Here is a 16,433-nt window from a genome sequence, read left to right as displayed (position 1 = left end):
CTGTAGGTTTGATTAAGGAGTAAATTCAGACAGGTTGATCTGTGATGCATATTATGCACGCACAGTCCTAGATGAAATTGTTGATTGAAGATTTTCTTGTTCAGATCTGTTTAGCTAATTTATAGATTAGTGAAAAACATTATCAGTGACCTCATCGGGGGAAATTTGTTGCCGGCTGAAAAATGTTGAGGCTGCAGCCTACAGCAAGGTGACCTACTCATTAAGATTCAACAGAGTGAGAAGTCCGTTTTTATGCAATATTCAAATATTTGATGTTATTGGGGCATGGAAGCTGTTCTGACCTTTGATGGTAATTATGTAATGTAATTTGGCACTGTTTGTAAATATTTGCTGTTGTATGCTTTTACTTCCATCATGCAACATTTTGCCAAGAAATGCAATAAAACAAATGTTATTGCTTCTGCCTAACATGTGATGCAACCCTGTCATTGAACATGTGACGAGTGGTTTACGAACAGGTTCAGATAAAGGAGGGTCACGTTTAATACAGTTCAGCTCAATGTAATGATGTGTTTAATAGATTTGTGCAGTTTGTCGTATGGTAGAAGCTGGTTACAGGTTTTAGTTTTCCATTCAAAATAAGACACGAATAATGGATTGGGAAAAATACCTGTATAATGATCTTTCTATTATCACTTGTATGAATTATCAGGCTCAATTTTATCTGCTTGGATTTTAAATACAACAAATATCCGATATTTGCCTCAGTGATCTGCCTGCACTCAAGTTTAGAGTAATTCATGACCATGCTGGTGAAACGAGGCCACCTTGTGGCTGTGCTGGACATAGTGGATAGCTCAACCTAGACACCCACTTATCATCCAATGTGTAATGTTGAATGCAATGTTTTCTTTGAGTATTTTTACATTCGGTCATTCTTCCCTTCTTATAAAGCACACACAGACCCCCATATATTAAACAAATGATAAATTCCACTTTATTTATATAGCACTTTAGTTCAAACACAACATTGGTGATCCAAAGTGCTTTACAGATTGATAATAGAAATGCAGTGATATCAATAAAAACGACAAGCATAATACTCACAACAATCTTGGCACCTTAAAAGGTTAAAGAATCAAAGTGTGTTCTCAGATGAGTTTTGAGCATTTATTTTGAGGGGGAGGGAGAGAGTTCCAGAGTTTTGAGGCAGCAACGGGGAAGGTCCTGTCCCCAAAGCCCTGGAACCTTCACCTGGACACAGACAGACAAAGCTAAATAAAGTGTTGAAACTGGAACCTCTGAACTATTTGTCATTTAAGAAGTGGTGGTGGGTGGCGATTTCCAGGAACTTCTGTCAGACAGAAGCTACTGTCAGCTATCACTTTTTTTTAATGATAAACTTTATTGTCTCCCAATCACAGATTATTATTATTATTATTATTAATAATAATAGCAATAATAATAACTAGGGCTACGTTGCAGCACTAACGGGCCTGAGCACACGGGCGATCTCAAGTCTGTTGCGGTCGGGGAAGAGAGAGCGATCGATGACCAAGCGCTCGTCTCCGCGTTGCATGAGTTTGCAAACTGCGGCAAGGATAAACGCTTCACTTCCTGTATCCATTAGGTGGCGCTGTGATTTTAAGTCATGGTGTCTTTGCAGATGTCATCAGGTCGCGACTCGTGTCTTACATGCCTAGTTTGGACTCGATTGACGCCAGGCCACGGTCACACCTGGTGATGAAATCAAATATACTCAGGCAGTTTATATCACCATATTGTTTAGATGACATTCCCAGAAGTTGAAGTTGATCTGATGAAAACCCTACGACAAGTTCATCAGAGTAAAATTGTAGAAAATGGCCAAAATGGCCACTTTTTTGCCACGCCCATTTCTTAAAACCATCTGAATGTCTGCAGGGGGGGGGGGGGGGGGGGCTGTTGATACACACATGTAGTTTGAGGGAAGTTGAACATTGAACACCGAAGTTACAGCAATTTCGCCCTGAAAAAGCCCCAAAATGGAAATGCAAGTCCTTCGAAATACAACAGGGCCTCCCACCGCTCGGTGCTCCGGTTCTTTCAAACACATTCATGTCAGTATTATTATAGATTTCTGTCTTTACAAAGTGAGAACTAAATTTGTGTGATAAAGGAAGGTCAGTGTTTGATTGACAGCTGAGCTCTGCGCGGAGCAGAAACGTCACCACGACGAACTTTGATCAACAAACATGGAGACAAAAGAAGTTAAAGATTAAAACACAGAATCTAAATCACTGCTTTTAATGACTCGAGTCTATAGCAGTTCACAAAACTCAGCTGCGATTCCAGGATAACCAACCCTAACTCCAGCATAGAGAGGCTGAGTGAATGTGGTCTGGACTCTGTGGAGGAGAGTCATGGTGTCAGAGACGCTGTAGAAGGACAGAACACCTGCACTGTGATCCAGGTACACTCCTACTCTGGAGGACTCAGGACCAGGACTGAGTCTTGATGCTGTTGTAATAAATGACATAAATGTTTCTATAATAAGATAACAGCCAAGATATATCATTGAATCCAAATACACTTTCCTAGGCGTCCTGCTCTGCTGATATTCTTGTATGTGACTGCTACACAAACTCCTGCCAACGCCCCCGCCCCCACCTCCCAGTAACAACGTCCAGTCAGACTCTCTCTACTCAGGACCTGAGAACAACAGTCAGTGAATCTGTCTGGGTGATCAGAATAAGGCTGTTCTACACTCATATGTGTTACTTTTCTGTTTCCCTCAGATAATAACAGACGTCTGTTTACTGTGTTTGGATCCAGTGTGATTTCCTGTGAATATTTTCAGAAGTTGGTCGCAGTAAAACATCCACTTTAGACAGAATCTGTAAAATCTTTGTCTCTGTCTCACTCAGAATGTCCTGTAGTCGACCTCTGACCTGGGACACAGCTGCTGTCACGTCCTCAAAGTCCCTCAGAGGACGGATCCTGAAGCTGGATGAGTGTATAGATTTACTGAGTGGTGACAGTGAGGGGTCGTTGTGTAGAAGCTGGTTGTGATCCTCTGTGTCTGAGAGCTGCTTCAGTTCATGGTCTTTCCTCTTCAGCTCAGTGAGCTCCTGCTCCAGTCTCTCCTGAAGCTCTCTGACTCGACTCACTTCAGTTTCCTGCTGGGATCTGATCTGCTGCTCCACATCAGAGCTTCTTTTCTCCAGCAGAGGGATCATCTCAGTGAAGATCTCCTCACTGTCCTCCACTGCTTTATCAGCAGAGCCATTGACGGCCTCCTCCTCCTGTTGAAGCAGCTTCACGTCTTTCTCTGTGTCCTGGACTCTCTGCTGGATTGTTTGTCTCCTCAGCCCGAGCTCTCTCTGCCTCTCAGTCCTTTCTGCTGCAGCTGACACTGTGTCGTGGTCTTTATGTTCCTCCACAGAGCAGCGATAACAGATACACTGCTGATCAGTGCGACAGAACATCTTCATCACCTCGTCGTGACGAGAGCAGATGTTCTCCTGGAGCTTCTCCGAGGACTCAACCAGCTTGTGCTTCTTAAAGGGAGCCTGGAGGTGTTTTTTACAATAAGAGGCCAAAAAAAACAAACAGGACTTGAAAGCTTTCAGTTTTCGCCCAGTGCAGACATCACCGGCCACATCTTCAGGTCCAGCATGGCAGTGATCAGCAGGAGCAGCTTGGAGTCCAGTCTTCTTCAGCTCCTCCAGTGAATCAGCTAACATGGTGTTTGTCTCCAGGACAGGCCTCGGTGTGAAGGTCTGTCTACACTGAGGACAGCTGTAGCTTCCTCTCTCCTCCTCTTTGTCCCAGTGGGTGTTAATACAGCTCTTACAGTAGCTGTGTCCACAGACAGTAGTCACCGGATCCTTCAGTAGATCCACACAGATCCAACAGGAGAATCTTTCTCTGTCCAGTTGATTTTCTTGCTGCTCCATTTCAGCTGGTGCCAGTGACTGTAGAACAGATTCACTTCCTCTGAACAGAAACAGATCTCTGCTCCTCCCTCTCTCCTTCACTTCCTCTTTTTCCCACGTTTTAACACTCTATTGAAAAGAGCAACAGTCTTACCTCTCCTCAGCAGTGTTGTCAAACTGTTTAAAGGCTGCTGCCTTTGAACAGTTAGTTTAAACAGTTAGTTTAAAGGAAGTTCATCAAAGTATTAAACATGTCACTTCCTGTAGCCAGCAGGTGGCGCTGTGATTTTAAGTCATGATTTCTGGTCGCAACTCTTGTCCTACATGTCTAGTTTAGACTTGATTGGACCAAATATGCCAGAGATACAGAAGCTCATGTTTTGATGGCGTGTTATCAAACTTTGAAGCCACCCCACGGTCACACCATGTGATGAAATAAAATATACTGAGGCAGTTTATATCTCCATCTTGTTGACATGACATTCCCAGAAGTTGAAGTTGATCTGATGAAATCCCGAGGACAAGTTCATCAGAGTAATGGCGGGCTTCCTGTTAGGTCTAGCATATCTATCCAAGATACTTTTTTGTTTGTCATGAAAAGACACATGTCGTTATTGATTTTTGTAGATGTCGGCCCATCGTAGCCTAGTGCCGGGGCTGCCATTTAGGGGGCGCTAGTCAGTTATTTTGCCACACTCATTCCTTAAAACCATCTGAATATCTTCAGGGGGGGCCTCTTGATACACACATGTAGTTTGAGGGCAAGTTGATGAACTTTGATGCCACCCCATTAATAATGCGCCTGATGAAAAGTCCCAGTAATCGTATTCCTACATTATCAATGTCTTGAGACCCTTTTGATACAGTTTGACATGGTTGAGGTCAGTGGATGAGGAGGAATACTTCCAAGTGTAAGAGGTACCAAACACAAGACATTTCCTGTAGCCAGCAGGTGGCGCTGTGATTTTAAGTCATGATTCCTGTGTAGATGTCATCAGGTCGCGACTCTTGTCTTATGTGTCTAGTTTGGACTTTATTGGACCAAATATGTCTGAGATACAGATTCTCGTGTTTTCATGGCGTTTAATCAAACTTTGACGCCAGCCAACGGTCACACGCTCTGACGAAAAGTTGATCTTTTGATAACTTTATGACACTCGTCTAAATTGTAAGTTGATCCGATGAAAGCCCTACGACAAGTACAACAAAGTAAAAACTTGGAATATGGCCAAAATGGCCACTAAATCCAAAATGGCGGGCTTCCTGTTGCGTTTTTCATAATGCACTGAGAGACTTTTTTGTGCGTCTGGTCATGATACACAACCGTCTTTTTTTTCGTGAGGATTGGTGAATGCTAAATGAGGGTCTTATCCGTAGGTGGCGCTGGTGAGCTATTCAAATACTACAGAATACGTAAATGTTCACACATTTCTACCTTACTGCAAAGTTTAAAACATTTTTGAGCATGGGAAAGCCCTCAAAAAGCCCATTCACTACGCTCAGAATAATCTTTACAATTTCAATAGGGCCTCCCACCGGAGGTGCTCGGGCCCTAATAATTCCCAATCGGTGGAACAATCTCCCTGAATAGATCTGGAAAAACGCCTAGTCTTCTTGAAAATCTTTCTGATAGACACACATGTGCTATCTCTGTTGTTACCGCTGTGTTTGTCCCCAACATGTACTTCTGAATATTCTATTCGTCAATAAAAGGTCAAATGTAACCTATGGCTATAAGACATAACATCACAGTAGCGCCGTGCTTCTATTTTGAAATGAAAAAGGTGTAACCGGATGTCTGACCTCTGCTGACAGCTCCTTCTGAGACACCGGAAGTACTCGTCGGTTTTGGTGACGCTGCATTAGACTGGAAGACATGGACCGGCTTAGTAAGTGAATTCATTCATCAACTAAGGAAATAATGTTGTTTGTGTGTGTTTTTAGTTTCAATTGATTGTGTCACATGTGCAGTTATTGACCGTGTGTTGAACTAATAGAGAAGAAATGGCGTCGCACTGAGCTGCTTCCTCCTCACGTTAGCTTGCTCGCTTCCTAGCTAAACCTGCATCGACTCGACGGAGCTCATTGACTGAAAACGAGACAAAATGTTTCGTTTCCTTTTCTCGGAGCGAACTAGCCGAGCACACGTTTCCCCGGGTAACACTGGTTCATTTCCCCGTCTGTGCAGGGGTGTTCGAGGGGTTCCTCTTGTGTCTGGCTCTCGCCGGAGTTCGGGCGCTCACCCCGGCTCACCACCTCTCCCTGGCCGACGTGGCCCGGCTGCAGAGCCTCCTGAGCCCGCAGTTCACCGACCTGGAGTCCGCCTACCACTCGGTGGTCGGGCTGACCAAGCTGGGAGCGGCTGTTCCTGATCATGATGTAAGTGATCGATCCGGGTTTATTAACTCGATCGCGGAATGACTTGAATTAAATATTCATTCATAATTCAAATGATCTGCACATCAAATTCCGCGTCCAACTCAGATGTTCTTTATCTTTGGAAATGTGCTTTTGTCTCCAGCAAGTTTGTCAGTTCCTGAAATCCCAGCTGGATCCCATGAGCGTGGACTCGATCTTCTTTGCTGCTGAGACCAGTCAGGCCATTTCAGGATGTGAGGTATGAAATGCAAAACTGTTCTACTGACGTGTTTAACAACACAAACATTATTTACAGAAAATAAGTGTGTGTTGGGACTGGACAAGATTGGAAAATACATTAATATAACTATTACCCCCTGCAAAGGACATTACAGTTCCATCAGCATTTGTTAGTTTGATATTTATGAGGATTGCCCCCCCGAAATTATCAGATTTCCATTCAATGATGTGGAGGGGTGGGACTAGGGTTGCAAAATTCCGGAAATATTCAAAGTTGAAAACTTTCCATGGGAATTAACAGGAATAAACTGGAAATGTTGCGGGTAATTTATACTAACTGTATTTACCTTGTCATATACAGACATAAATATAAACATTTTGTTTTGTTATAGGCTGATTTGAGCCCTGATGAAACTTTGGGCACTTGACTATATGCTTCTGCATCATTGTGTCATTCTTAACATAGGTCTTTGCACAGTATTTGCAAATGTACACAGCCTTTCCTTCTACATTGGATGGGGTTTAATGTCTCCACACATGAGAGAGTGCACGAGGCATTGTTCTTTAGAATAAGATGAGAAAAAAGTTTGTAAAAAAACACTTAATGCAATGCCAGAGATATAAATAGTTAGCCAAACAATTGGAATAGTCTGTAAACATATTTTACAATTGATGGATAAATTAATGGAAATAGGCTAGATGAACAGATGAACAATCCTCAATCAGCATGCTAATATATTTTCCAGACTAATATCATCGTAACTTACCTGACTAGTCCTGCACACTACAGCAGGCCTCAATAGCCCTGCTGTAGTGTGAAGGATGCTGGGAGTTATCTGTGCATGTGATGGAAGAATGCACAGTGGAGGGTTGAAATTCAACATGCAGTGTGTGCTGCATTCCATACATCTTTAAAATAGTGTTTTGAATGATGTTTTTATTGCTCAGCGTTTAATTTGCATAGTTTTTTTTTTTTTCAAAATTCCCGAGCTTAATATTCCCGTGGAAAGTTTCCGGAAATTTACCGGAAACTTTCCGCCCCTTTGCAACCCTAGGTGGGACATGACTCAAGGAAGCACCCAGTAAATTTGAGGCAGATCCTGGAATAGTTTTCTCTTTTTTCAACATTTTTAAATTTTCACTGATTTCCTAGAGGAATAATTCAAGTATCTCAATGAAAATATTAAGTATATTCAGCACTGATATCCATCAGTTTGTAAAATTTGGGGCAGCTTGATTGATTTTAAAGAGACTTTTGGGCCTTGGTGGAGCCTAATATGCACTTAACTAAGTTGTTTGAAGATCTTCTGAAAAAAATCAAGATTTGTTCAAGTGTTAGATCTGCATTTTATGATCAAAATATAGTGGCTGATGCTGAGCTTTAGTGCAAACACAAGTATAATACCAACTTTTAAATTAAATTAATGTGTTGATCCCATAGATCCCTGTGTCCAATGAAACCCGTGACATCCTCCTGGCAGCAGTTAGTGAAGACTCCACCATGACTCAGATCCATCGTGCTGTGAGTGCACTCAGCTCTTTGGGACTCCCCGTGGCCTCTCAGGAGGTCGTAGGTGCCCTGGCAGGTCGCATCAACAAGGAGGACAATGTTATGGCGTAAGTGTTATTTGTGCTGGTTTGTTGAGAACAGCCCTGTAGTGCTCACAAGTTAAATTATTTGAACATTTGAATTCACAATAATGTTCTCTTTGGGCAGCATCACCTTAGCTCTGCAAACCGCCGCTCGCCTCTCCCAGCAGGCCGAGCTCGGGGGAATACTGGAGGAAATTGAGGTGAGCTGTTTAACCTCCAGCAGGGGGTGCTGTTTTGCTGTTCTTTGACTCAGTGCGAGACACAATGGACTCTCAATGTGTTTTTGGTTTTCAAGTATAATCATGTTTTAATACATTTGTGCTTTTTTCCTTTCAGGATCTGACGGCTCGTTTGGATGACCTCGGTGGAATCTACCTCCAGTTTGAAGAGGGACTTGAGGCAACTGCCATGTTTGTGACTGCTGCTTACTCCCTGTCAGATCATGTGGACATGGAGCCCCCCCTCAAGGAGGTACGATTTATGCCCGTCAGGAGTTATGTCAGTTTTGTCATCTCTCATCAAATGTTTAAGAGAAGATTTGTTCTCCCCCCACAGGAACAGGTCATTCAGCTGGTGAATTCCATCTTCAGCAAGAAATCCTGGGACTCTCTGGCCGAGGCTTTCAGCGTGGCGAGCGCCGCTGCTGCTCTGTCCAGCAACCGCTTCCATGTGCCGGTCATCGTCAGTGCTCAGGGCCCAGCCACAGTGTCCCACAGCCAGCCAACCCTGCAGGTATGCACGTCCAATCGTAACCAAACTACCGTCCCCTGTCGTGTGGTTTGTGATCCTCCTGTAGTGAGACCCTCTCTCTCTCTGTTGCCTTCACAGCTCCTTGTTACTGATGTCATGTCTCAACCTCTGACTACAGCCAATGTGCTGGTGGAATCTGCGTATGCTGTGGCCTCTAAGAGCATCATCCTCAACCAAGCACCCTTCACCCTTAATGAGTATGTACTGTTTGAGACACTAGTGCCAGGTTTACATTACTCTCGCAGGCTTCCAACGTCTTGATCCCAACAAGTGGAAGATTGTGAGAGTCAGTGTGAACATAATGACTTCACACAGATGTATTTGTTGATCAGTTAAGAATAGATGGTGTTTTAACTTAGCTCACCCAGTTCCTTTACAGATGTACCTACTTCATTTGTTTTATTAATTCATGTATCCATCAATTAATAAGGAGGTGTTCTGTAAAGCAGTTTTTATTCATCAGTACTGTCTGGTTTTGCTACAACATTAACTGTATAATTCCTTTTTTCTAGTGGCGTCTTTGAATTGAACTTCATGTCCACCCAGCCCGCCAGTGGATATTACCAGTTTACCATTGCAGTAACTGGGGATACCCGACTGGTGGCCAATCACGTCGAGGTAATTTTTTTTTTTTTTTACTTGTTATTAAGGCATTTCTTTGAGTGCATAATTTAAAATAGTTTCCAATGCTGTGCAGGTTGTAGTACTTTTCATTTGAAGTAAAAGTATAGGACCACGCTACACAGCTGCAGGTGATACTAAAAGCAGTTGTATAGGTTGATTCAATGACTCTGAAGGAACTTTCAAAAGTTCTATATAGTAATTATAGTAAATGTTTTATTAAGATAAATTCAAATGTATTATGTAAACTGATGGAGCTTCACTCCTACAGAGAACCAGAAGCTTGTTTTAATGATTCTTGCAAGCACCTCAACTTTTTGGAACTAATAACCTAAATCACTGGAGCTTTATTGTTTTAATCACAAAGTAAACATAAAGAGTAAAATATCAGAGCACAGGAACATCTCAAAATTACAATTTTGAGACCTTCTGTTGGTCTGAAATGACGAATGTTATGCAAATGGATGCAAATGATAATGTGCTCACATCCCATGATAACAGTAGATAAGACTCATGTTCTGACTCTGTTAACCTGCAGCTGAAAGTAAAGGTGTCCACTGAGGTGGCCATTACTAGCATGGACCTCTCTGTGGTGGACAAGGACCAGAGCATCGGCACAAAGACCGTCAGGTCAGAAAACAAGTTTGAGAAGTGAATGTGTTTTGGCTAATCCTCAGTGGCATGACCATGTAAGACTTACTGCTTTCATTTTTCTAAACGACCCAGAGTGGACTATCCCTCCAAAGCCAAGAGCTCATTCACCGCCGACGGCCACCAGAACTTTGCCATGACCTTCCAGCTGGTTGACGTCAACACTGGAGTGGAGCTCACCCCTCACCAGGTATGTAATCACAGTGAGACACGTGTCAAGTCTCTTCATTGACCCTCACTCCATCTACTTTCATTATCACTTTTGTGACCATGCAACCATTATATTATACATGCGGTTAGTTAAAGCAATCATCAGAATAAGTATAGTCACTGTGAATATTTGGGAAAATGGATCTCTCTGCATTCAGGATTTTTTCATTTTCTGTGTCCCAGACTTTTGTTCGACTGCACAATCAGAAAACTGGCCAGGAGGTCATTTTTGTGGCTGAACCCGACAGCAAGAACCTGTACAAGTTTGAGTTGGACACAGCGGAGCGCAAATCTGAGTTTGACTCTATCTCTGGAATCTATTCCCTCCATCTCATGGTTGGGGACGCAACCTTGGAGAATCCCATCTTGTGGAATGTGGTGAGTTTCTTTTCCAACTGAATGGTGGTAAACAATGAGGATAATTTACTGGTGTAACAACTAACCAGACAACGAGATGTCAATACTGCGCTCTAAACCTGAGTTGTAATCTTTTTGAAAGGCTGATGTTGTTCTGAAGTTTGTGGATGAAGAAGCCCCAGAAACCATTCAGTCCAAGACCCTCTATGTGCCCAAACCAGAGATCCAGGTAATGTTATTTAAACTGCATTCGATTTGCTTTGGTACACAACTACAGAAGACACAATGAGATGTTCTGGGTAGTCTGTTTAAAATCTCCTTGTCTCTGCAGCACTTATTCAGAGAACCGGAGAAGAAGCCTCCCACCGTGGTCTCAAACGCCTTCACCGCACTCGTCCTGTCTCCTTTACTGCTTCTGCTGATCCTGGTAAGGTTTCACACTTTGTGCAAAATGTTCCATGTTTTTATTATTGCCCTCTGCTAAACTAGAGCAAATGCATGGAAATGATAATTTATCCTATTTGAGGACAGACCTAAAAATGATTCTAATCACATTATTAATTAACAGAGCATTCAGTGATGTCGTTGTAAACACAGTGGTCTAGTTTTTCCCCCAGAAAAGCTCTTCAGTAGGAGGCCTTCGTCCTCAGTGAATGAGGCTTCAGTACTGCTTTATTATAATGCTTATTTTTAATTGGAAATCACAAAAGCTAGGAGGTATTCTTTTCCCTGGCATTTGCAGTGCTGAGTAATAGTTATTGTCACTGGGTTCGGTGCATTGTGTGTGAGGCTGTAAACAATTTTACAGCCCTTTTGTTTGCAGCTCTTGAAGAGAGATGGAAATCACAATGTCTTTTATTACCCCCTCTTCAGTGGTTTAAGCTCGGAGCCAACATCTCCAACTTCAGCTTCACTCCCAGCACCGTTCTGTTCCATGTAGGACACGCAGGTTAGTCTCCTCTTTTAAAATGTTGATCAGACACTATTACCTTACAGCCTCTTCATCTGCTGCTGTTCAAGATGAGAAGTGAACTGCAGTGAAGACTGGGTGACATTGTGCCTAATCTTAATTATTTTGAAGCATCAATTATTCATGAAAGTCCACATATAAACTCTGGAAGGAAAATGTTGTGTTGTACAGTGGGTTTCCCTTCCGATGCTCCTTGTGTTTTGAGAGAGCCAACAAATTTAAACATGCGCTAATGTTGGTCTACTGTTTTCATAGTACGTTCATTAAGATAAACAGCAGCAGTAAGATAACGTACAGTGTCAGGCAAATCTCAAATGATGAAAAAAAATTACTTCAGAAGAAACTATAACGAATGGTTGTAGTGACCCAAATTTTGATACAATTATTATCAAACCTAATGCTATACAAATAGATTTAGATTATTGTTACTATTGGTATTGCATAATTCTCTCTCAACCACACTCGCACTCACAGAGCCTTAGAAGCCTCAATCATTGAACTAACCCGGCGTCTGATACACTGAGCCTGGTAAAAGAGTGTGTAATGTTTCTAGACTCTTTCTCCTGTGAAATTTTGACGATTGTTGGATCTTAAAGGAACAAATTATGTTGGTTATGACTAACATACTTAATGTGTCGTCAAGGAAGTGGCACAACTATGATGAATTTGAGTTAGTTTTTCTGGTGTACGAAATATGTTATAGCTGGAAAAACATCTTTAGTAACTCACCATCAGGGCAGTTCCTATGTTCACAATCTCAGAATGTTCACTAACTAAACAGTTTGACACGTTTCTTTTATATTGATCATAATTATTATTAAAAACAGGGTTGAACGAGAATGTTACTCATAAGAGCATATTCCTCCCACAACAAATTCAATCGAGCTGCTCTAAATTTCACCAAGACATAGATATCAGTCCCTAAACATACCTGATGTTTGTCATCAAGATCCATGAATTACTTCTTAAAGAATTCACAAAAATGTTCCAAAAATGCCTTACCTTGCAATGTCAAAGAAAATAGAAAAATATTTCCTGGATCTGACACCCCAACGTTTAATGGGGTCTCATCGCTCTGCCAAGTCTCAAGGAAAAGTTTCTGCTCAGCATTGTTTGTGTAATCCTGCTGACAGTCAGAAAAACTGACAAATAGCAATGAAAACTTTACTTTGTTGACAAAGAACTTGCTGTTGTTGCATATGAATGAATATGAATGAATGACAGCAGTCCTTTCATATTTCCCCAACGTTTTAGGACAGAGTTTGTCAAACTGTGATGGACAGGTGCACACTGCTGTTCTAAGTTTATCACAGTAGTTGAAGCTGATGAGGCCTCTTTACCAAAACAGCAGCCACTCATCCCATGGAGACATTTAAGACAGTTTAAAACATATTACTGCCCAGCTGCTGGAATTTGCAACAAAATGTTTCTCAGTCAGACGTGACCTAAACAACATGTTACATTCTTTTAGATTCAATAAGTGTAAATGTAAATGAACAAATCACAAATCTGCCTAAAACCTTCAACACACCCACTACAAGTCCAGATGTTGCCCCCAGAATCGTTACATATTCTTCCAGATGCAAGTAATTCATTGAGTTGTCTGTAGGTTGATAGGTTAATTGCAAAAAAGAAAAATTAAAAGATAATTAAGCATGATTTTAATGCTGCTAGTTTTTAATAATTGCACAAAAATATCAGTTAAACTGGATTGAAGTGTCAGACGAACCCTTCTCTTAGACGGTGTTTTGAAGCATCTACCTTTTTTGTTTGTTTTTTTTATCTGAAAACACAATATAGAAATGTAATCGATGAAAATATCACCTTCATTTTATTTATTGTTTTATCCATTGCCCGGTTCTTTAAGTACCCTAAAGTACACGACTGACATAGGTTATGTTAAACTAAATTGTAAATATGATGGTGTATTGTATATTGCATTACCCAGCAGCTGTTTAGTCAGGATGCTAATGTTCACTCTGCGGTTTCATTTCAGCCTTGCTGGGTCTCATGTACGTCTACTGGACCCACCTGAACATGTTCCAGACCCTGAAGTACCTGGCGATTATTGGTGGCGTTACTTTCCTCGCAGGGAACCGCATGCTGGCGCAGAAGGCAGTGAAGAGGTACGTCTCCTGATGGAACCTGGCACAGATAGTACCCTAGAGGGTCCTTAATCCCAGAGAGAAAGCCTGGCCCCCTTTCAGACGACGAGGGGTCTGGTGTTTTCAGGCCTCTTGGTAGCTCTTGGCTCCGAAGTGCCTGTTCTATATCTGCAGCTCGTCAGTTGGTCCCCAGAGGCCGGTCTCAGTGCCAGGCTCTCTGCCAAGAAGAGATCTTGCATCTACTTAGACCCGTAGAGAAGCGTAGCATCAAGATCTAAGAGTGATGATCTGAGTGTGCAATTTCTTTGACCATCAATATGTAAGAGCCCTCCAGGTGCCAGAGTGAGCCATTTGTAGCCTGTGTCACTGACTCAAGACGTCACTTTGTAATTATTCACTTTAATTGCTTACTCTTACGACAGCCGGCTTACACCGGGTTCACACCAGATGCGGAAGCACCGCGCAGTGCCACAAAATGCTGTCCGCCTCCTTTCCGCGCCGATGTTAATCAATTGGGCTGCTCACTCCGAACGACATGGAGCCCAGAGGGCGGCTTGTGCTCTGCAGCGATTGTTTCGGCGTCTGTTCTATTTTTTTCCGCAAACGGATCGGGCCTGAAAACACCGGAAAATCGATTTAAACGATATAAGTGATATATTATATATGATATAAATGATCAAATATGCATCTCATACTTTGGATTTCCCTGCTGTTCTCTTGGAGTTTCAATTTCCATGAATTTCCCTGAATCCCCCCCCATGAGGAAATTTCCCATCCATTACAAGCACACAAGCAGGCAGACAGCGAAAGATAAGTGGGGGCTATGAAGACATTTACCCCTGTACCCCTACATTGAACGGAGCATACAACAACCAGTGGTGAAAGCCGTTTCGCGGGCTGACCGGCGCAGAGAAAAGTTCGTCCGGGGTGAACAGCCAGGTGGCTGCACTTGTGAGAATTTACACTGCGCGGTGCCTCGGGGCGCTTCCCTGTCCGGTGTGAACCGGGTACTAGCCCATTGTAAGCAAGTACAACATGGCGATTACCGATTTCAAAAATGCCATTTTATCACTAGTCAGGATTTCTTATTTTTTTCTTCTCTCGTGCTCGCCTCTGTCTCTTTTTAACCCCTCTGTCCACACCTTGCTGTCTCTGTACTCCTCTTTCAGGATCGCTGCAGAGCAGAGTAGTAGGTTGGCAAAGTATAGGAGCCTCCGATAAAGCCCCTCGTTTGTAACAAAGAGTCGATCGTGCTTCCAGGCTGAAGTAAGGGCCTCCGCAGAGCCTGCATCCACAGTGTATTCCCATAGTGGCTGGCAGCGTGCATGGCTGCGTGCTGTTCACTCATTCTAACCCCACGAGTGTTCACATGTCCTCCCCCCCCCCCCCCCGGTTTGCCTCTTTGTTCATCCCATCATAATCATGACATTGTGCTCTAACACTCATGGTTGTGCCATCACGTTTGAGTGACATGTTTTGTGTTTGTAAACCAAAGTTTGCATCGTGTGAAACTTGGCAAGAAGTTCTTTGTTTTGGTCAAACTACATTCTGTTTGTTGTGAAACGCCACACATCAAAATGCTGCATGGTCAACTCGTTGACAGGACTGGTCAACAGTCCGGTGTTAAATAATGATTTCATTCATCCCATGTCGGTATTAACTAATGTTTATTTTTCCCTCTCTTCCACAGAATTGAGAAAAAATAACTTCCAGAAAAATAAAAAAGAAGACACTGACGAAGATAATATTTGATTTCCAAGGAGTTGTTCAACAAAATCAGACTTAAGATGCGGCACAGCAGTCCAATCACAAGTTAAAACATGCAGTTTGTCTGTGTTGCCAAACAGAAGAATTTGAGACACAACGGCGTCTCTGAGGACACACGCTCACCGACAGATTCTCCCACTGAGGACTGTTAAGCTACTGATCATTGCACTTCCTCTTCCTGTGAGATTTGTTTTCTTATTGTCCAACATACCAGAGTTTTCTACATGAGCTTTTTTATTTTTAAGGGTTTTTTCTTCATTGAATTTGGGTTCATCTGTGTGCTTTTTTTTGTACATTCCTCTTTTTTTTGTCGCTCAGTGCCCATTTCACCTAACTGCAGTTCATTCAATGTGTTTTTGCTGATTTACACACTGGCAACAGCACTGATACTTGGATCGTTACTAACTTTGCCTCTGTGTATGCCTGTTTGCTGGATCAGACGTGTCGGAGGAGCTGTAGTGTCCTGTTTGATACTGAGTTGATGTCCCCCAGAAAAAAAATGTTAATAAAAAAACGGGCAATTCGAGGATGTGATGTTTTTGTAATGATGATGAGGAGGAAATAAAGAAATTGAGGTGAATCAAAGTCTCTGTCTTTATGAAAAACAGGAACCCGGAGAATATTTGAATAAGATTCAATTTATTACGTTAACTGAATGGAATGAAACAGTGAAGGTTGAGGGGGAGACGGTAATCTGTTGCAATGTAATCACAGAACCAGATAAAGTATTTATTTAAGACATGAGGTGAAGATATCAGTAAAAAACACTAGTTTCACGACACCTTCCCCTTTGTATTCTTTCACTGAGCTGTGCTGGTAAATGGTAACACAAATAATCTCATACTTAAAAGATTTGGTTTGATCCACTGCCACTTATTAGTATTTATAAATGCATCTTTTTATAAGAAAATATGTTTTTTCTTAATTTAAGGC

At 42.2% G+C, this 16,433-nt stretch overlaps 1 protein-coding gene across 1 annotated transcript; it reads left to right on the top strand.

Moving 5' to 3' along the window:
- Positions 1–5,698: 5,698 nt before the first annotated feature.
- On the top strand, positions 5,699–16,085 carry rpn2 (ribophorin II). Its single transcript, XM_061069007.1, has 17 exons — positions 5,699–5,767; positions 6,067–6,257; positions 6,400–6,495; positions 7,918–8,093; positions 8,194–8,269; positions 8,406–8,540; positions 8,625–8,801; positions 8,898–9,016; positions 9,332–9,437; positions 9,979–10,070; positions 10,167–10,281; positions 10,485–10,679; positions 10,801–10,887; positions 10,990–11,085; positions 11,532–11,607; positions 13,625–13,754; positions 15,424–16,085. The coding sequence occupies exons 1-17, from the start codon at positions 5,755–5,757 to the stop codon at positions 15,437–15,439; spliced, it is 1,896 nt and encodes a 631-aa protein (XP_060924990.1). The 5' UTR covers positions 5,699–5,754; the 3' UTR covers positions 15,440–16,085.
- Positions 16,086–16,433: the final 348 nt, after the last annotated feature.

The sequence above is a fragment of the Limanda limanda genome, chromosome 4 (genome assembly GCF_963576545.1).
Source record: "Limanda limanda chromosome 4, fLimLim1.1, whole genome shotgun sequence".
Taxonomy (NCBI): domain Eukaryota; kingdom Metazoa; phylum Chordata; class Actinopteri; order Pleuronectiformes; family Pleuronectidae; genus Limanda; species Limanda limanda.
This window is presented reverse-complemented; position numbering and strand designations above follow the sequence as displayed.

Coding starts and splice junctions, on each gene's coding strand:
- rpn2 (XM_061069007.1), top strand. Junction 8,094..8,193: donor AAGGAGGACAATGTTATGGC/GTAAGTGTTATT, acceptor CTCTTTGGGCAG/CATCACCTTAGCTCTGCAAA. Junction 8,802..8,897: donor ACAGCCAGCCAACCCTGCAG/GTATGCACGTCC, acceptor TTGCCTTCACAG/CTCCTTGTTACTGATGTCAT.